Source organism: Odocoileus virginianus, chromosome 5 (assembly GCF_023699985.2).
Source record: "Odocoileus virginianus isolate 20LAN1187 ecotype Illinois chromosome 5, Ovbor_1.2, whole genome shotgun sequence".
Taxonomy (NCBI): domain Eukaryota; kingdom Metazoa; phylum Chordata; class Mammalia; order Artiodactyla; family Cervidae; genus Odocoileus; species Odocoileus virginianus.
The window spans coordinates 80,189,280-80,210,835 of NC_069678.1; the positions used below are offsets into that span (position 1 = coordinate 80,189,280).

General features: G+C 53.6%; 1 protein-coding gene across 3 annotated transcripts; it reads left to right on the plus strand.

Moving 5' to 3' along the window:
- TMEM275 (transmembrane protein 275) lies at positions 1–12,909 on the plus strand. Of its 3 annotated transcripts, XM_070467166.1 has the most exons (4): positions 1–448; positions 1,116–1,269; positions 1,640–1,729; positions 11,404–12,909. In XM_070467166.1, exon 4 carries the CDS (start codon positions 11,492–11,494, stop codon positions 12,020–12,022), a length of 531 nt encoding a protein of 176 aa, XP_070323267.1. In that variant the 5' UTR covers positions 1–448; positions 1,116–1,269; positions 1,640–1,729; positions 11,404–11,491; the 3' UTR covers positions 12,023–12,909. The 3 variants fall into 3 exon arrangements, with proteins under 3 accessions (XP_070323267.1, XP_070323266.1, XP_070323268.1); XM_070467165.1 differs by lacking the exon at positions 1,640–1,729; XM_070467167.1 differs by lacking the exon at positions 1,640–1,729 and having other exon boundaries at positions 1,120–1,269.
- Positions 12,910–21,556: the final 8,647 nt, after the last annotated feature.

The window sequence follows — 21,556 nt, forward strand, 5'->3', positions numbered from 1 at the left end:
TTCCTCCTCCCACAGTTCCATCCCCCTCCTCCGCCCAGGGTGGGGAATCTCCCGGAGACTGAAGACAGAGGCAGTGCGACCCACACCCCTCACTCCAGAGTGAATGACAAGGTATCCATCCCGGACTCGGACTCCAGAAGTCCAGACTGGAAAGCGTGTGGGCGGCTGGGAGTTCACTGCCAGGCGCTTGAAAAGCGTGAAACCTAGAAACCGGGAAGGGAGAAGGGCGGCGCGGAGCTGTAGCCAGAGAGGAGAGGAGACTTGGGGCGAACGACGATCCGCGGGGGGGGGCGTCAAACGGAGCCGAGGAGCCGCAAAGACGCGCGCTCAGAACCTGCGCAGCCAGCAGCCTGCCACTGGCCCCTCCCAGTCCCTGGGGGCCTGCTCCCTGGCGCGCCCCCTTCCCCCGCCCACCCGCTAAGCCCGGGATCTGCAAGCAGTCAACCAGGTGAGTGAAGGGGGTCAGCGGCCACTGCCCTACCCAGCCCCATCAAGTGGGCGCCCCGTGGCTGCCCTGCTCTCTAGGGACCCTTCCTCCCTTGAGGGGCCCCAGGCAGAACCAACCAAGAAGTGTCCACTGAACTGGCTCAACAGGTGTTGGGGCAGGCTGGTGGGAAGGCAAGAAGAGGGCAGGAGAGGGGAGAAGATGAGGAGGGTAGCTTTAGAACTAGAGGGGGTAGTCTATCCAGCCCTAAACCCCGGAGGAACTGAGGAGCACCAAACAAGAGGGCAAGGACCTGTACCTTGAGCACAGTCCTCTGAAAAGAGATGAGAACCACAGAGAGGGGCAAACAGAAGGGAGTCAGACAGCGTGGGGGGGCTGCCTTGGGTCCCTCTGCTCTGCCCTGATCCCTCCTTCTCTTTAACTCAGTAAGAATCTGCCCTAGAATCCACCTCCAGTCCCCACCCAGCTGCCCACCGCACCCTATCAAGAAAGTAAGGAGGGAATCAGAGAGAAGTGGGCTCAGAGAAACCTCCAAATCAAAAGACAGATAAAAGCAGGTGACAGTGGTCCCTCTGAACTTAACCATTTGTTTCACCAACATTCCCTGGGCACCTGGGGAGACTGGGGGAATGTGGCAGTGAAGAAGGAGGATATAACTCTGATCCTCAAGGTAGAACAGTGGGGGAGTGCAGACCTGGACACAGGAGTTCCCCATCACCGAGGCAGAGGAAGGCTTCCTGGAGGAAGTGACGTCCCAGCTGCGCTCTGAACTGGAGTCAGCCAGGTAAAGCAGCAGGAGCAGCATGGTCACCCCACCACACCTGGTGAGTTCAGCTCCACTCCAGCAAAATTGAGAGGGTGGTCTAGAGGGAACCAGGGCTGGGAAAGCCCAGGAGGGGTTCCCTGGGAAGAGGAGGGGAGGGGAGGAGAGCTGCTGGGGTAGCAGTGAGACTAGAGAGGAAGAGGTGGGCTCTAGAGACCCCTGGAGGGAAGCGCCTGCAGGGCTGGTATGGGACAGACAAGAGGGGAGGAGGAGCAAGGATGAAGCCGGGTCTCTGGCTGTCAGTCTGGGCTTTGTGTGAGCAGATGAAGTTTAAGAGGCCTGTTTCCAAGAGGAGGAGAATGTTTCCAGGGAGGAGGGTTCAGCGGGTCCAGAGCTGTGGAGAGGTCATGAACAATCTTCACTGGATTCAGCAACGAGGAGGCAGCTGGTGGCCTTGGAGCCAGCAGTCAAGCGTGGTGGCGCAGAAGCCAGATGGGAGTGGATTGACCTTTGAGAAGGAGGTAAAGTGGGGGTGTAGCCAGCACTCTCAAGAAGGGGGAGCGTGGTTAAATGGAGGCAGATGTGGGGAAGATGGGGGCTTTGTTTGGTTTCAAGAGGGAGAGGCTCCAGTGCCTCCAGGAGGAGATGCAGGCATGGTGAGGGGGTGATGCACTCTGACGAGGAAGGGGGATGTCCCCTGGGAGCCTTGAGGGCTGCCAGAGTCAAACCAAAGACAGGCATGCGCGAAGGCCCTGCTGCCTAGGAGCCGATTTTCTTTTCACCTACGAAGCTTCACAGTTTGGGCACAAACGTGGAGGAGGCAGAAAGCTGGACCCATACAGAGTTGAGGCATCTCTGGCAGCTTTGACAGAAGGACAAAGGAACAAGTTGCAAGACATGGTAAACTGCAAGAGGGTAAGCGAAGTGAGGCAGTGTGGGTCCTCAGGTGGATGCAGAGAGAAGCAGAGACAAGAGGCTTATGGAGAAGAAGCAGAGTTCCAGGATGGCCTTAGATCAGAGCACAGTTACAGCTGGAGGCTATGCAGCCATGGTGAGGAACACAGGTATAGAAAACACACAGCCTAAGACTTTTTTTAATATAATTTTATTTATTACTTTTGGCTGTGCTGGGTCGTCCTTGCTGCACAGGCTTTCTCTAGGTGCAGTGTGCAGGCTTCTCATTATGACAGCTTCTCCTGTCACAGAGCACAGTGCTTCAGTAGTTTTGGTGTGGGCTCTGGAGCTCAATAGCTGTGGTGCATGGGCTTGGTTGCTCTGTGGCATGTGGGATCTTCCTGGATCAGGGCTCAAACCTGTGTCTCCTGCAGTGGCAAGCAGATTCTTTACCACTGAGCCACCAGGGAAGCCCCACACAGCCTAGGTTTGAGTCCCAGCACTGCCACTTATCATCACCATGTCTGTGACCTTGGGCAAGTGATTCCACCTCTCTGAGCCTCTTCGTCCCATCCAAAGCTGAAGATGGCAATAGCATCTATCTATAGGATTGTCACAGGGCTTAAATGAGTTAATAACATAAAAGGCCTGGCATGCTGCAGTCCACGGGGCTGCAAAGAGCTGGACACGACTGGGCAACTGAACAACAACAACAATATAAAGGACTTAAACCAGTGTTTGGCACATAGCAGGTGCTGTACAGGTGTTTCTATGGTGGTAGCAACAGAGTTTAATCAAGAGTGGGATGGCTGGGTTTCTCAGAGGTGAAAGGGTTCAGAGAGATGCCAAGGGTGATGAGGGGAAGGGTAGATGGGGTGGAAGGGAGGAATTGGGAATTGGAGGGGAGGAGCCAAGGCTCTAGGAGGGTGCAGGGTGAGGCAGTTGTGCAAAGGATGCTGAGGCCCCTCAGGGGAGTTGCACTGGCAAAGCAAGCATACATCCCAAAGCCTTGGAAGAAGGTGGGCAGGAAGGGCAGTCCTCTGCAGACTGTCTGCTGTCCATCTCCGTGCTTCTGGGCAGACAGGTCTCCAGAGGTGCCTCTGCTGGGCAGCGGCTTCCTCTCACCAGATAGGCAGGCAACGGAGAGTGGCTGGCTGGCTGGCTATGTGTCGGCCTGTGTCTTCAGCTCTCAGTGTGTAATGCACCTGTGTGTGTTTCTGGGTATATCCAGCCACTGAGTGTACACATGTGATGCATGTGTGTATGTATGTGCACAAGCACTCAGGGATGAGGATCAAGGGCTGCAGCTGTCTGACGACACAGGAACTGGGAAGCCACACCTCCAGGCTTCATTCTCTCCATTCTCTTGTTTCCAGAGAATCCGTGTGAGCCTCTGTGCTTGCGTGTGTGTGTGTGTGTGTGTGTGTGTGTCCATGCAAACATGAGTCTATTGCCTGGACAGGGTGTCGGGGAGCTCTGGGACTGGCTAGGGTGGGGGTGGTGACAGCTTTGGGGGCTCCCAGGAGGCAGAATTCAGTTGGCAGAAGCTGAGAGTTTCCAGGGTAGTGAATAAGCCGGCAATGAGTAATGGTGATGTGGGAGGTTCCCTGAGGATGGAGGTGGGATGGAGGGGGACACTGGGGAGGGCAAGGGAGGGAGCTGGCCCAGACTTTCTGGGATTGAAGGGGAACAGCAGGGCCAAAGCTCAGGGAAACAGAAGGGTTCACAGTGAGGGGTTCAGACTGAGCAAATGAGGCACTTGGTTTCACATGGAGGACAGCGGGCATGGTCCAGCGCCTGATGCTTTGACCAAAGCCCCAGCCCCCTCACCCTCACCTGGAAGCTCTGGGGCCCTTGCAGCAGGAACCTAGAACCAAGAGACCTGGCAGCTGCCCCCAGTTAAGCAACTGCTCTAGAGCAACACAGACATCGCAGATTCAGGGACTGGGTGGGGCAGGCTGACCTGAAGGGTTTCAGACAGAGCCCCCCACCCTAGGAGCTCTGCATCCACCAAAAAGAGGACCACCCTCCTTGGGCCCCAAGCTTGTTGGCTGGATAGTAATAATCAATTACTAATTTTTTAAATAATCAAACACCTCTATACCTTCCAGTAAGCAGAAAGTCTGCTGTAGCAAAACAACATGACTTTCAATCTGACAGATCTGGGTTCAAATCCCAGTTTTACCTATTACAACTGAGTAAACCATGTTCTTCTCCTCTCCCAGCCTCAATTTCTCACTGGGTGAACTGGGTTCAGGACTGCAACAGCTCGTAGGGTCATGGTAGTGTTAGTCGCTTAGTCACTCCGTCGTGTCCAACTCTTAGTGACCCCATGGACTGTAGCCCACCAGGCTCCTCTGTCCATGGAATTCTCCAGCATAAAATACTGGAGTGGGCTGCCATTCTCTTCTCCAGGAGTTCGTTCTTACCAACTCAGGGCTTGAACCCTGGTCTCCTGTATTCCAGGCTGATTCTTTACCATCTGAGCCACCAGGGAAGCCCCACAGGGTCATAGTAACAATTAAATATGTTAGTGTGGGAAAGGGCTTAGCACTGAGTTGCTATTCAATGTGAGTGCCCCTCCCCCAAAATCAGAACCCTCCCGACCCCCGCATCAGGCAGTCAAGCAGCAGGTTACTTCTGCAGGGCAGGGTAGGGGGAATGACTTAATCACATCCCAAAGCAAAGAATAGCCATATTTCAGAAGGATATACCATTTTTTGAGATTTTTTTTTAACATATTGGCAGTCATTTCTGAATAGGTTTCATACCCATCCTCACAAACCACTAGCAGCAGGAGGATGGATTCAGAGACAATCACCTGGTTCAACTTTTCCCTTTACATTCAGACAGCTGAGGCCCAGAGAGGGGCCCTGGCCCTCCCACGTTGCCCCACCAGACCAAAGTCAAGAACCCTGGTCATCTGAGACCCAGTCCCTAGCATCTGCCTCTGTCCCAAATAGAGTTTATGGCCTGGACTCCCAAATAGAGTCCACATGGTCTCCCAGGCCGAGGTAGGACAGGGGGCAGTATGGTTGCCTAACCAGGGTCAGGCACAGCGAACAGCAGGGGTCAGAGCCCTGACTTTGTGGGAAAAGGCCAGGGTCTGGTCTGGCTTGGCCACAGACTCCCTCCATGATCTTCCTCACTCAAAACTTCCATGTCCCCACTCTGTAGATGATGGAATTGAACAAGATGATTTCTATAGGTTCAGCAGCTTGGGTGCTCACTAAAATCCAAGATTCAGAGCGATGACCTTCCCTCCTGCTCAGGCAGTCCTCAGGGTTGAGGACTGGACTCAGGATGAGACAGAGTTTGAAGGGATATTTGAAGAGATAGCAATTGTGCAAACTCGGAGGATCCTGCTTCTGAATTTAAAGACTCCATAGAGAAGGGAATGGCAACCCACTCCAGTATTCTTGCCTAAAAAATACCATGGACACAGGAACCTGGCGGGCTATAATCCATGGGGCCACAGAGTCAGACACAACTGAGCAACTAAGCACAATCCTAGAAGCGATGAATGTGACAATCACACATTGGCCAGGAAATCACAAATTGGCCAGGAAATGCAATCATAACATGTGTTCAGAGGGGAGAGTATCAAGACGATTTAGTGAATAGCACCAGTGACACCCACAGCAGAGCAAGCCAGAGCACCCACTGCAAAACAGCATCCAACAGCCCCACCTGGAGGGCTACAGTCCACCAGACAGAAAGGGTAGTGCAGATGGAATTGCAACAGTTGAACAACTGCAACACCTCCCCTGTGTGCCCCAGATCCCAGTTAGCCAGGATGGAGGCAACTTCAGGGGGCTCCCTGGTGGCTCAGATGGTAAAGAATTCACCTGCAATACAGGAGGCCTGGGTTCAATCCTTGGTTGAGAAGAAGATCCCCTAGAGGAGGGCATGGCAACCCACTCCAGTATTCTTGCCTGGAGAATCCCATGGTCAGAGGAGCCTGGCAGGCTACAGTCCGCAGGGTCACAAAGAGTTGGACAGGACTGAGCAACTAAGCACAGCACAGCACAGGCAACTTCAGAAATCAGCCCAGCACCCGTCTGCCTGTAGCCTGTTCTCTGCCTACAGTGGAGACTCTGGGAGTAGTCTGTCTTCCAGAGTTAGTGCTGCCTCCTAAGAGCAGATAAGAATCACTCCTTGGCAATTAGCCCCTGAAAGCTCAGCTCTTGGGCAGGTATGTGTTTTAGTTGAACTGAGCCATGAAATTAAAAGATGCTTACTCCTTGGAAGGAAAGGTATGACCAACCTAGACAGCATATTAAAAAGCAGAGACATTACTTTGTCAACAAAGGTCCGTCTAGTCAAGGCTATGGTTTTTCCAGTGGTCATGTATGGATGTGAGAGTTGGACTATAAAGAAAGCTGAGCACCGAAGAATTGATGCTTTTGAACTGTGGTGTTGGAGAAGACTCTTGAGAGTCCCTTGGACTGCAAGGAGATCCAACCAGTCCATCCTAAAGGAGATCAGTCCTGGGTGTTCATTGGAAGGACTGATGCTGAAGCTGAAACTCCAATACTTTGGCCACCTGATGCGAAGAGCTGACTCATTGGAAAAGACCCTGATGCTGGGAAAGATTGAGGGAGGGAGGAGAAGGGGATGACAGAGGAGAAGATGGTTGGATGGCATCACCGACTTAATGGACATGAGTTTGAGTAAACTCCGGGAGTTGGTGATGGACAGGGAGACCTGGCGTGCTGCAGTTCATGGGGTCGCAAAGAGTCAGACACAACTGAGCGACTGAACTGAACTGAGTGTACTAAGCCAAGGAAAGAGCAAAGTGAGTTTACCTTCCTTAAGAGATTACACAGAACACACCCTGTCCTCTGCTGTCTTGCTAATTACAGGAGCTTATTTACAATGCTTCAATCATTCAATAAGCACTTAGCAAACCTAGCACTGTACTGGGTTGAGAACTTGTGCTTTGGGATCAGGACACCAGTTTTCAAATCCTGACACCTCCACTGATACTCATGGCCTTGGGAAACTTGAATCTTTCTGTACCTTAAAATCCTCATATATAACATGGGGATATGACAGTAATGCTTAATCTCATTCTGTGAAAATTAAAGTAGATGTTTTTACAAAGTGCTCAACATAACACAACTAACTTAGCGATTTGAAAATGCTAATTTCAGATTATCATCTAGATTTTTTATGGCTAAGAAAGACTAGCCTATATCAGACCAACTCACTTACTGAGGATAACTAAAAAGGCTGGATTAAACATTTAAGAAATCTGTTCAAAGGCATGGGAGAGCTACCAAGGCAATTGGTAAAGGTAGTAAGGACTTGAGGGGCCTAGATCTTGAAGAAAAGAGAAGTAATATGTTATTTCACTTTTTTCCTTAAGGCATTTTCCAGTTTGTAGGGGGCAGTGGCGACCATGGAGTTGGGAAGTCAGAATTGGGATTTAGGGCTGAAAAAGGTGAAAGTCCCTGTTAAACACCTCCAGTTTTTAATTGGGAGCCCAAAAGACTATCTTCTAGGAATACTGGTTAAACAGATATAGACCAGATTCAGGAAGACTGAAATATAGCTCCAAGTCAATGCAATAACAGATTGGGTTAAGGTGGCCTGTCCCTTCTTTAGCTGTCTGTCAGAAGCAAAAGTAAATCTTCTCTAAAAGGAGATAGTGTTACCCAGGACTCAAGCTATCTCTACAATGTTGGGCGTTTAATTAAAAAATTATCTAGCATTACAGGAGATAAGACTTAATGACCCAAAACCAAGAGCGATAAAACAGACAATAGAAACAAGAGAGCCGGATGTTGGAGTTTTCAGACATGGACTTCAAAGAGTTTAATATGTTCAAGAAAATACATAAGAGGAAGTTTTTTAGTAGAAAACTGGAATTTATGAAATAGAATCAAGTGGCAATTCTAGAACTAGAAAGTTGTAACAATTGAAATTAAGAACTGAATAGATTGATTTTACAGCAGAAAAGACACAAGTGAAGGCAGGATTAGTGAACTGGATGACAGATCAGTAGAATTAATAGCCAGAGAGAATGGGGAGGGGGCAGAATACTGGAAAATATAGAATAGTGTGTAAGAGATGTGTGGGACAATGCCAAATGGTTGAACACGTACACAATTAGGGTTCCAGAAGGAGAGAAGAGAAAGAATAGAGGAAAAGATAATGGCTGAAATTTTTCCAAAACAGGCAGAAATCAAGCCAGACTGTAGAAGCATCAGGAAGACCACAGAAGACAAAGACAAAGAAAATCTCACCTTGGCACATCATAGTAAAACTGCCAAAACCCAAAGATAAAGAGTCTTCTCTGTAAAAGAAAAGAAACAAGAGCTTTGGACCCTCTAGCCACCCAGGCTTCCCTATCCTTGTCCAATGTCAGCTTTCAAGAGTCTGTTGTGAGGCGAGCTGAAGGGCTAGACTCCATCCCTCCCTCAAGGGCTTCCTGCATCAGCCTCAGATAGAGCCTTTCCCATAGGAAGGACAATGTCAGAAAATGATGAGGTGCGGAAGGGGTGAAATTTGGGAATCTCATAGCACCCCCTGAGGGCAACAGGAAGAAACTGTTGGGATTTACCTCCACATCAACCCCAAGGTTAAAAAAAAAAAGAAGGATGAAACAAGATTGCCTACTGTGTGAACCCGACCATATGTTCTCTGATTCTGATTGTCCTTTTAGTCTAGCCACTAGACCCAAATCGACTTCCCTCTCTGAGCCTCCAATTCCTCAGTTGTAAGACGTGGCTGTTAATAAGTATCAAGCAAGGGTACTTCAGTGATGTCATGGATGTGAAGATGCTTTGCAAACTGTACATTGTTGTACCCCTTCAGCAGTTTCTACTGCCACCTGGCAGAACCAACAGCTGCAGATTAAAGACAGCAGATGGTTCGTGCAAACAGGGAGCTTCCCGAGGAATCTGTGGTCGTTAGATGCCCTTCAAGGGTCAACATATGCTTTCTTTGCCAGGATTTTGGGGGTTCTGAATTCCTGCCAGTGTAGTGTGTCAGCCAGGAGCTTCTGGCTGGAGTCCCAGGAAAGCTGCTACTTTCCCTGGTGCCACTTCCCAGCATGGTGCCAGGGGAGGGTGCCCTGGAGTCACCAGGTTGGGCAGACCTGGAAATGGCCTCCAGGCCCTCTGACCTGCTTGGGCCAAGCTGATTCCCACCTGGGCCCAGAGTGACAACCCAAACTGTCCCTCACTAGTATACTAGTCCTCACCTTTGCACACCCTGTCATCAAATTCTCTCCAACTCCACTGTGTACAGGCTTTGGACTCAGGAAGGACAATTAGGGCCTGTCCCTGAGGCCCTTCCACCTGAAGGGTGGAAACTGTTCGGATTCCAAACGACATAACCCCCCAGATCTGAGGCCTGAGAGCCTCTTCTCTATCAGCCACCACTACAACAACGTGACTGATATGGAATTCTCACTATGTTCTTCATTGTTCTAAGCACTTGATTTAGCTTAAAGCATTTAGTCATCACCACATCCCATCAGGTAGGTTCTCATAATAGCCCCAAATTACAGGTGTGAATTGGAGAAGGAAATGGCAACCCACTCCAGTATCCTTGCCTGGAAAATTCCATGGATGGAGGAGCCTGGCAGGCTACAGTCCACGGAGTCGCAAAGAGTCGGACACGACTGAGCAACTTCACTCACAGGGCTTCCCTGGTGGCTCAGTAGTAAAGAACCCACCTGCCAATGCAGGACACACAGGTTTGATTCCTGGGTTGGGAAGATCCTTTGGAGAAGGAAATGGCAACCCACTCTAGTATTCTTGCCTGGAAAATCCCATGGACAGAGAAGCCTGGCAGGGTATAGTCCACGGCATCACAAAAGATTCAGACATGATTTAGCGACTAAGCAACAATAGGTGTTAACACTAAAGCAGAGAGGCCCTGTGTCCAGGTCATGCTCTGTTACACATCCAGCATGCTCATCCCAGCGGAGCATGGCTCTGATTACACCCCTCCCACTCCAACTCAGAGCCCTCTTCTGACACTTTTTCACAATTCTAGCACAGCTCCATGGCAATGATCTCATCCTCCAGGGCCTTAATACCTGTGATTCCATGTTATAGAACAGAATTCTCAAACAGATGTCTTAAATTCCCCAGACTCTGATGCTTCTGTATGCATTCCCAGAATTCTAGAATCCAATGATAGATCCCACAGCCAGTTACAAGAAAATCCTAGAAGGGGATCCTAGTCAGTGATTGGGCTTTTAAGTCTAGAGTCAACAGTATAATCTTGGAGGACTGATGGGGGTAGGATTGGAATCTAATAGAATGTCCAGTCTAGGAAGGACCTGGGGCCTTGGGTCTGCTCCAGCCCAACCCATGTAGAGACTGTCCCTTCTCACTTGCCATCTAAAACCTCAGGAGCTCCTCACTGTCACAAGGTCACTCACTGGTCAGGCAGCAGGTCACAAGGTCCTGGCCTTGGATATTGGGTAAATCCGTAGATCTCTCTGAGCTTCAGTTTCTTCCTCTGGACAAGCTGGGGCTAGACCAGATGGTTTCTAGGGCCTCTACTGCTCAGGGGAGGAAGTTGTCTAAATCCCAAGAGCTGCCCCTGCCCTTTGACTAGGACTACTGGTCATGATCACCAGGTAATGAGCACCTAGGCACTGAGCTAAGCACGTTATAGCTATTTACTCATTTAATTGTTTCCCTGATGGATCAGAGAGTAAAGAATCCACCCACAATGCAGGAGGTCTGGGTTCGATCCCTGGGTTGGGAAGATTCCCCTGGTGGAGGGCATGACAACCCACTCCAGTATTCTTGCCTGGAGAATCCCCATGGACAGGGGAGCCTGGTGGGCAGCAGTCCATGGGGTCGCAAAGAGTCGGACACGACTGAGGGACTAAGCACAGCACTCACTTAATTAGCCCCAGAAGGCTTCTTGGAGGAGAGCAGGTGGAGGGTCTGCGTCTGTCTGGAGGACAAGAGGGAGTGGGAAGGGAGAGCAGATAGCAAGATCTGCCACGAGGAAATCCAGGGACGGTGGAAAAGCCACTCTTCCCATGTGGGGTGAGCTGTTGCTTCCCAGAGGCAGAGGCGGGAACTTCCCTGGCAATCCGGAGATTAAGACTCCTGGCTTCCACTGCAAGGGGCCTGAGCCCTGGTCAGGGAAGTTCCCCATGCCCTCGAGGTGCGGCAAAAAAAAAAAGTCTCACAGAGGCAGAGGCAAGGGCTAGCCAAGATGGCATTACCTCTGCGCTCCCAGGCACTGAACGGAGCCGCAGAACCGAGGGTGGGGTGGAAAGCCCAGATGCTCAGCTGACCTCTCCGTCGCCCTCTGCCCATAGGACGACTGTGAGCTGAGCCCCTGACATGTGGGCTGGCCTCGGCCAGCGGCAGGAGGAAGCTGAATGAGTGCCCGGAGTCCCCAGGTCGATGCAGCCCCCAGAGAAGAGCCAGGGGCCCCCGGCCCGGGCGCCCGCGAGCCGCGCTCAGGACCGGCTGCCCGGCCCAGCGTCCACGGCGCTGTTCTGTGCCTGCGGCCTGTGCTTGCTGCTGGCGGGCGTGAACGTGACGCTGGTGGGAGCCTTCGCCTCCTTCGTCCCCGGACACAATGCGCCCCTCGTCGTGGGGCCGGCGCTGCTCGTGCTGGCGCTCGGCTTCTTCGCGGCCTGCTGCGTGTGTAGCCGCCGCCGCGGCCCCGCGCCCCGTTCGCGCTCGGCAGCGGCTGGGGGTCCCGGACAGGGCGGCGGCGGGCGCGTGGCGCTGGAGATGGAGAGCAGCGAGCGCACGGCGCAGGACACCACGGCCGTACAGCTTAGCCCCGCCGCCTCGGACGCGTCGTCCGGCCGCTCCAGCCCGGGCCCCGGCCCCTTCGCCCTGGACGCCCCGGCGCCCGCTACCGTCTACGCGCCGCGCGCCGACTGGGTCCGGCTCGACCTGCCCCGGGAGGGCGTCGCCCCCTAGTGAACCAGGTTGCCGGCCCCGACTTCCCCTGTCCCGGTTCCCTCCCATCAGTGCCACTGAAGAAAAAACAGGAAGGGGAAAAAGACAAGAAAAAAGAATTTTTCCTGCGGGTTGGGGGCTGGGCACAGGTGGCCTCTTCGGTCCCATCTCTGGAACTTCCGGGGGCGAGGTGGGGAGGGGAATGTGATGACGTTGCCGGGCACTGACAGTCCTCAAAGGAGGGGGCAATGCTTTGGCCCTTTGGGTGCGGTCTGCTGGGTTCTAGTTTACCTCACTCCCCAGACGTCGTGGAACTGGGCTGCTGGACCTTCCCCCTCCCCAACCCTCCACCCACGGCATTTGGGTACTGTGAACAGAGCCACTCTGAGGGGGTTAACTCAGCAAGGCCCTGGAGGGGTGGGAGGAAGCGGGGAGACGAGCTGGTCGGCCTGGGCTGTCTCCTGTGCCCGCCTGCTGTGAAAGGCTTTGAGCTCCCCTCCCGCCTCCCTTTCCTCCTTGTCTCTACCCCAACCTGACCGTTTGGGATTAATGGAGGGGAGGATCTGATCTGAGCCAGATCATCCATAATGTAGAGCTGGGTTGAGCACACTCCCATCCTTTCTGCTGGTGGCACAGATGGTAAAGAACCCTGCAATGCAGGAGACCCAGGTTCCATCCTTGGGTAGGTAAGATTCCCTGCAGAAGGGAATGGCTACCCACTCCAGTATTCTTGCCTGGAGAATTCCATGGAAAGAGGAGCCTGAGTGAGCTGAGCTACTAATACAGAACAGGGTGGGCTGAGGGAGATAGGAAGGAGATAGGACCTCCTTCCACCCTGAAGGTCTCCACCTGAACCTCACTGTGCATTCCCGCTGTGCCTCGTTCTGCTCCTTAATAAAGCACCTTTGGAGTCGAGTCCTCTGATCTTGAACCCTGGAGTCTGCAGTCCTCCCAGCCAGTGCCTGGTGCTTCATCATCTCAGCACTAGCTCCTCTTGGAGACATAGAAGACAGCCCCAGGAGCGTATGACTGTGAACAAAAGACTGTCTGAGACTGTGTGTGCCTGTGAACAACTGTGAAAACACAGTGTCACATTGGGGGCGGGGGTGCGAGATGAGTATATGAGTGTGACTGTGGGTGATATGGCCTGGCTATGTGGATGAGATGGGTAGCATGGGAGTATTTTGGGTGGCACTGGCTGACATCACACCTGTATGGGAGCATGCGCACGTGCACGCGCGCGTGTGTGTGTGTGTGTCTGTGTGTGTGGAGGGGGGTGTTGTTGAGGGCTAGGTCACCCAGCAGGGATGATGAGGGAAGAAGGGCTTCCCAGGTCTTGCAAAGCCTATACCTTTCTCATGGCCTCTGCTGGGCTTGCAGACTCTGAATTGTCTAGGTGGGTGAGAGCATCTGGAGGAGGAAATCAGGCTGCCTTGCAAGAGAAACAAGGGGGCTGGGGGCAGGGAGGAAGACCCTGCAGCTCTGGGCTAGCCCCTCTCTCACTGCAGGGACCCAGGCAAGCAGTGCCCAGTGATGGTGGCACACAGTGGCCCACCATCTCTGGCTGGCCCTGACTCCCTGTCCAGCCACCCTCGGCTTCATCAGCCTCACTTTCTTTTTCCAGACTGGGCTCTGATGCTCTTCTGCCCCCACCCAGGCACTTCCCACCAGCCCTGGTGCTTTGCTCTCTTCCTCTGACCTCCTTGCTGCCTTGCTCCCCTCTCATGAGCCTGGAGAAGAGCAACTCCCTCTCAGTGGGTGCTGAGCAGATCATCTCTGCTCATTAGCATGGGCTGATGGCCCTAACCTTTGAAGCATCTACCCCTGAAACTGATAACCCCTTCTCAGAGCACTTCCTCCCACCTGTGTGTGTATGTGTCCCACCTCCCCAGCTCCAGGCCTGTCTCTTCTGGTCCACTGAAAGCCTCAGACTCCACCTGCTGCCTTGGTAGAGTGGGAGGTGAGTGGGGCCACTACTGATGCCACCTTCAGGTGTGGTTTGGACCACCCTTCTCCTGCCACCTTCTTAGGAAGAGGCACCCAAGATTCTAGCCCTGGAATGCCAGGCCCTGCCCAAATCCCTCTCCCTCCTGCCGGTGGAGGCCTGGGGTTACACCATCAGGGCTTCTTCCTCTTCTACAGGAAGACTTCTTGATCCTGTCTGGGAGCCTGGCTGCTGGGGAGGCGGGTGAGGTTAAGGTTCAGAGTAGCTCAGGTTCACGTGCTAAGTTTCAGAGCAGCGGGCCCCAGATCTATGGTGAACAGAGCAGGAGGAGGGTGGCATCAGAGGAGGGCTCTGGCTCCTCAAGAGTCTCCCTTCCATTGCCACGACCAACTGAAGGTCATGCTTTGTCCCATCTGTGCCTCCTCCCCTTCCCCAGGCACACCAGGAGATATCTGCACACCCCAAGGCCCACTCTCCAATCCGTCAGCCCTATACTGAACCCCCCCCCCCCAGTGTCTCTCCAGGCCTGCTGCACCCCAGGACTCCTCCCCTGATATCTCTTCAGGGCCCTCTGGGGCAGTATGTCCACCAAGGAGCCAGCAAGGCCCAAGGGCAGCCCCAGTCTTCACCCACTAGGAAGCTGAAAGATTGCCCTGTCCCCACACCCTTGCAGGGCCCTCAGAAGGGTTAGGTTCCAGGCCCCAAGGGCAGCGAGGGGCTCCTGGGGAAGGGCAATAGGGGGCGTGTTTCTGCAGAAGGAGAGAAGGCGATTCTGACAGTACAGAGACAGCAAGCTCCCTGACCTTGAGGAATCTGAGCAGGGACTGGCATCTCTCAAAGGGACACTGCCCAGGGGTCCTGGGATGAAGACACTGCCCCTCTCCCACCCACAGAGAGAACTACTGCTGGCCAAGTCGGAGGAGCCCACTAAGGGCCGAAAACTCAGATCCTCTCCCTTTCCTCCTGTTAGAAGAAATGAAGGCAGCCACTTAGGACCTTTTTTTTTTTCACTAGTTAATTCAGCAAATAATTCCTGAGTCCTGCTATGGACCCATGGGCTTCCCAGGTGGCACTAGTGGTAAGGAATCTGCCTGCCAATGCAGATGTAAGAGACATCTTACATCTTACATCTCCCCTGGGTCGGGAAGATCCCCTAGAGAAGTGTATGGCAACCCACTCCAGCATTCTTGCCTGGAGAATCCCATAGACAGAGGAGCCTGGTGGGCAACAGTCCACAGGGTCATAGAGTTGGACGTGACTGAAGTGACTTAGCATGTACACACTATGGACCTATAGCTTGGTGAACAAGTTCTGGGGGAGCTCACATTCTACTTAGGGGAGAATTAAAGAACTAAATACATAAGCACACAAGACCAAAAACATTAGCTAGTGGATAGTGCTGTGCAGCAAATCACAATAGGAAGAAGTGACAGAGGGACTTGGATGGCTGGAGAGGTCTCTGAGAGGTAACATTTCAGTTGAACTCTGAAAGCCACACGGAAGTCTTGAACAAGAACATTTCAAGCTCAGGAAATGGTCGGTGCAACCCTAAAGTGAGAATAAACTTGGCCTCTGTGTGTCAGACCAAGAGAGAAGGGATGTGGAGACAAGGGTGGGAGATGAAGCTGGAGAAGGGGAGGGGGTTATTGCTCTGCTCCTGTAAAGCTAGGAAGCCAAGGCAAGGAGCTGGGGTTTTAATCTCGTGAGATGGGAACCACTGGTGGGTTTTAAGCAGGGACATGACGTGATCTGATTTATGACTGCACAGCTCGCTCTGCCTGCTGTGTGGAAAATAGAGTGTTGAGGGACATGAGGGAAAAGAGAGGCCGGGTTAGGAGCTCACTTCAGTGGTAAATGCTGGGGATGGGGACCAGAGTGGTGGCTATGAGCTGGGCAGATTCTACACATATTTTTGAGGTCTCCCTATCAGTATTTAAGGGAGTAAGAGAGAGGAATCTGGGAGGAAGTTCTAGAATTTTGGTTTGTGCAGCTGGGCCTGTGGTGGAGGATAAAGCAAGGGCTATGGTCGGATGAAAGTTCAGCTAACCCAGTGGAGCTGTCCCCTAAGAGCTGGAGCAACAACCCCGAGGTCCAGATGGAGAGCCCTGGTGATGCAGATGAAGCTGTTAACCTGTGGGCGGTGGTGAAGCCATGCATCCCGACGAGGTGGGTGAGGGAAGATGAAGACGGCACCAGAACCTAGAGTAGTCCAACCTCTGACTCTAGGGCAGAGTAGGGACTTGAAGTTGCCTAGTTCTGAATCTCACCTTCTGCCAGTGCCTTTCCAGTGAGGTCTGTGCACTAGGAGTTGGGAATTAGGGAGAAGTGAGTAGAAGGTGAGCTCCAAGAAGTTGGGACTTCTGGCTTGCTCACAGCTATGCACTCAGTGCCTACCTGGCATGAGGCAGGTGCCTGATAAATATTTGTCAAACAACTGAATGAGTAAAAAGGTGTGAATGTTATCACACAGCTAAGATTCTGGGCCTCCTGCAATAGCGAATTATGAAGATACCCAATTCTGAACAGGAAGGGAGAAAAGTTCTTATGTGTGGGGGGGAGTCCCCTGGCCAATTCCTGTTTTCTGCATTGTGGGGAGGTGGAGTGAGGCTGGAATATAGAGCTGGCCAGATAGACACTGATGGATGCATCTGAGGGCCAGGCTCCCTTAAGGAGGAGGTGGCCAGATAGGTGGCTGACTGAGAAAACCAGCACTGCCAGGGAGCGCCACCAGAGGGCACCCGGGGCACATGACAGGGGACAGAGATGACAGTCCCGCCAGACCGCACAGCGTCCCCATTTCCTCTTCTGAGGCGACAGTCCCGCCAGACCGCACAGAGTCCCCATTTCCTCTTCTGAGGCAACAGTCCTGCCAGACCGCACAGCATCCCCATTTCCTCTTCTGCCGCGACAGTCCCGCCAGACCGCACAGCGTCCCCATTTCCTCTTCTGAGGCGACAGTCCCGCCAGACCGCACAGCGTCCCCATTTCCTCTTCTGAGGCGACAGTCCCGCCAGACCGCACAGCGTCCCCATTTCCTCTTCTGAGGCGACAGTCCCGCCAGACCGCACAGCGTCCTCCATTTCCTCTTCTGAGGCGACAGTCCCGCCAGACGCACAGCGTCCCTATTTCCTCTTCTGAGGCGACAGTCCCGCCAGACGCACAGCGTCCCTATTTCCTCTTCTGAGGCGACAGTCCCGCCGGACCGCACAGCATCCCCATTTCCTCTTCTGCTGCGACAGTCCTGCCAGAGTCCCCCACTTCCTCTTCTGAGGTGACAGTCCCGCCAGACCGCACAGCATTCCCCATTGCCTCTTCTGAGGTGACAGTCCCGCCAGACCACACAACTTCCCCCACTTCCTTTTCTGTGAGGCCAGGCCTGAGGAGATGGAGAGCAGGGAGTTGGGTGTGCATGAAGGAATGGGTGTTAAAGTCACCCAAATTTACTAAGTGACATCTCCAACTCTGGATTCTGACCTTATCACAGAGGGAGGCCTGATACTGGACACAGACTCACGCTTTATCAAGGACACGGGTGAGTCCTGGGTCTGGTCCTAGACCCAGTCCTCACTCTGACCTTCAACTGAGCCCTCTGCCCCAGTCCATGGGAGGTCCTGACCTGAACTTGATCCTGATCACATTGTGAGCCTTGACCCTGCCTGATCCATACAGTGAACATGGATCCTGATCAATGCTGACCTGTATGTATCAAAGATTGCACCCTGACCTGGGTACAGACTAAACCTTAATTGTGGACAAACAGTAAGTTCTTATTCAGTCATAGACTGAGCCCTGACCTTGATCCACACACTAAGCCCTGATCCTAGTATCAGGCTGAACCTGATGCTAGTCACAGAGTCCTGAATCTGTTCCCAAACTGAACGCTGACCCTGAACTAAGACTGAGCTTTCATCATGGTCACAGACTGAGCCTTGATCTCTAGGACTTGCTCCCAAATACCCAATGGACTTCAGGACTTTCCAGATGAGGCTCTCAGGTCAGGCTTTAGGCCCAGAAGGAAGTAACTTCTGGAAACACTTTTGAGGGGGGGGAGAGAAGAAATTCTGGGTTTTTGAATGGTCCAGAATTTCCTAGACATTGCATCCCTGAGAGGCCAGACAGAGAAAGGCTGGCTCTAGGCTGTCAGGGACGTGAGGGGGGAAGGACAGCTGGGCCTTCTCCAGGTACGCTTGGAGCTCCAGGTGGAGCCTGCCTGCCTTCCTGTGTGTCTGGGAGCCTCCAGCCTGGGTGCCCCTTCCATCTGTACTTCTGATTCCTGCAGAAAACTGAGCAAGTCCCTTCCAATCACTGGGCTGTGCTCCACCCCTTGTTACCTTTCAGGGACAAAGGGGAGAACGTGACCAGGTCATGACTGAGGGTCCCATGTCCCTACCATGAACCCTGACAGGAAGAGAAGCCCCCTTACTCTGGTCGATCCCTGCAGACAAGCAAGAAAAAGTGAATCATGCTCATGGTGGCACTCACCAGGCCTCAGCCTCAGGTGGGCAGTGGCAGTCAGACAAGAGCAGAGAGGCAGGAAGTAGGAGTCCCAGCGATCCCTGTGCACTCTGGGGGCCCAGTGTGTGTGAGGGGAGGCAGGTCTTCCCCTGGGCACACTGCCCAGGTCAGGGCTGGGCCCTGGGGCCTTGCCCCTGCAGGCCGGGCTGGCATCAGCCAGGCCCTCCCCAGCCTCACCTGGGGAGGCACTGGGGCGGGGAGGGGTAGGGGGCGCTAGGGGCCGAGCCAAGCAGGAGCGGGGGCGGGGGCGGGGGCGGCTCGAGTCAAAAAACGCTGACGCCGAAGACAATGAGCTCTCCGAGGCTGAGGCAACTCATTTGGTCCCGGCCACGCTTTATTAAATTCTCATAAACCTGTCAGGGGGGACAGGGCTCGCTTCAGTTTACCTCATTAGCCCGACACAATGACAGTGAGGGGGAGGGCGAGGGAGGGGGCGGCCAGGGGAGGCCCGGGCTCAGCGCTGAGAACCGAGCCAGCCAGGAAGATAATTGAATTAAGTGGCTTTTGTTAATGGTTTTTAAGACTCCGAAGTGTAAATAACATTTAGGGGCTTTCTTTTAATGGGGCCGGGGTTTTAGAGACCCCAGGAGCTTAGGGGACGCCTAGCCCGGGTCTCTGCCCCTCTCCCCGACTCCAGGGGAGCTTGGGAGGGGCCACCTGCCAGAGCTGCCCCGAGATGGGAAGCGGGGCAGTTAGGCTGGGAGGAGCGGAGGGAGGGGCCTGAGAAGGTGCAACAACTTCCTTGGCGGGTCTCTGAACCTAGATGAGGTTAAAAGAGGGCCTAGAGAGGGCAGCAAGGCAGGGGCTGACGGTGGTGTCCTGGCCAAGGTTATGTCTGAGGTGCTACTGGAGTCATGGACTGTGAGGGTCAGGGAACCTCAGGGTCAGGGGGTGGGGAGCGGGGGTGGGGGTCTTCATTCCTCACTCAGAGATCTGTGATACTAGGCAGTTATGGCTGTATTGCCTATTGCCAGTGGGGAGCCTCCTTGGAGACAGTGAGCATCCCTGTTCATGTCACGTGCGATGGTTGTGGTAGTGGGTGGACTAGACCCTGGGTTCCTGAGGGAGACTGGACTTGAACTGAGCTGTAAGAGAACCTGCAGATAGAGGTGGAGAGCTCACTTCTCTGAGGGCGCAGGGCCTGGTGAGCTGCACTGAATGGAACAGGGATGTGGACGAGCTGCTTGGGAATCTGTCGCCTGGCTTTCCTCAGTCACAGCATCTCCATCCCCGCAGACAGGACCAGGTCCCGCTGGCAGGGAGGGAGGGAGGGGCTCTGGGCTAAGTAGGTCCCCAGGGGCTGGAGGTGCCATGGGGCGGGGCTGGCCCTGGGCCAGCCCACAAAGAGTTAAGGCATTAATCGCCCTGCGTGCGACAAAGGGAAGTGAGTTTTCTGATCCAGAAAGGATCAGTCCCTGGGACGCCCCATCAGGCCCTTCAGCGTGAAATTACACCCCAGCGGGGGTGCTCCCCTCCCCCAACACACACTACCCGTCTAGGCCTGGCACAGGATTAGGGCCTGGAGTCATCAGCTATTTAATAGATCCCACCCCCCTCCCACCCCTTCTCCCCCAGAGCCTTCACTGGAGCCTCCAGGCCTGCGCCAGCCTCTTTCCTCACCGGCTGTCCACCTGGATGTTGATCTGACATGTCTGGTCCTCTCTGGCCTCACTCGTGGTCTGATGCTTCCATCTCTCTCCTCCGTTGCACCCTGATCCCACTCCCTATTTGAGTCCTTCTTGACTTTTCAGCAGTACCCCAGACGTATTTGTTGCAGTGCTTCATCTGTTTGTTGTCTGTCTCCCACCAACACTGAGTGCCTTGGGATCAGGGCCTGTCTTGTTCAACACTGCATTTCCAGTTCCCAAAGCTATGTCTGGCACATAGATGGTGCTCAATAAACATTAGTTGACTGAGGATCCTGCCGTCCTCCTCACAAAGACTAGGGGCAGATAGCCCCTAAAGTCTGGACACTGGGGCTCAAGACTGAGAGGAGAGAGCTAAAGCCTGTGCCAAGACAAGAGCCACATCCTCTGGAAGAGACAGGCTGGGCTATGGCCTCAGCCTCAGGGCCAGTCTCATCTCTAAAGAAGGAAAGGAACTTCCCTGGTGGTCCAGTGGTTAAAAATCTGCCTGCCAATGCAGAGGACACGGGTTCAGTCCTGGTCCAGGAAGATCCCACATGCCACAGAGCCTCTAAGCCCGTGCACCACTACTGAGCCCACACTCTAGAACCTGCGAGCTGCAAATACTGAAGTCCATGTGCGGAGAGCCTGTGCTCAGCAACAAGAGAAGCCACCACAGTGGGAAGCCACCACAACACCGCAACGAAGAGTAACCCCTGCTCTCCACAACTAGAGAAAGCCAGCATGCGGCGACAAAGGCCCAGTGCAGTCAAAAATAAAGAAAGAAAAGAAAGATGTATTTTTTTTAATGGAGAAGAAAGTTGAGGTCCTGCATTGCCCAAGGGTGCTTACTCCTCCTTGGGTGCCATCCCTGGACACATCCCACTTCCTTGGGCAGCTACTGGGCCTTTGCCAAATGAGTGCCTCAAAGCACCATCTGCACCCACAGCTGGGTATGTGGTCCAGGCTGGGAAGAGGCCCTGGATGGAACAGCTGAGGAAACTGGGGCATGAAAATCACTCAGCAGGACATTCAGAAAGCAAGTCCATCCAAAGCAGGCAGGTGGCCTGAAGAGAGTACCCTCCAACCTCTGCACAGGAAAGAGAGGCCCAGAAAAGGCCAGGGCTTTCCCAAGGCCCCAGAGCAAGTCCAGACAGGACCTGGGCCCCAGAATCCCAGGCAGAGCCCACCCCTCTTGCTGCCCTTCCAGTTCTGTTAGACTGGTGCAGTACTGGTTCCATAATGACTCTGCATCTGGTTCTGACCATGCCCCCAGGTCCTGCTCAGGGAGCTCCATCTGGATTTACCTGGTGCTCCAGAGAGGTCAAGAGAGGGAGGGGGCAAGGAGTGATTCCACAAGGCTTCCCAGAGAGGATGCATGTGGTGGGTTCTGAAGAGTGAATAGACTTTCACAGCAAGAGCAGACAGGTGGGAAAGGGCCCCATGAGTGTGGGAGGTACTACACAGTCC

Coding starts and splice junctions, on each gene's coding strand:
- TMEM275 (XM_070467166.1), top strand. CDS start 11,492: ATGCAGCCCCCAGAGAAGAGCCAGGGGCCCCCGGCCCGGGCGCCCGCG.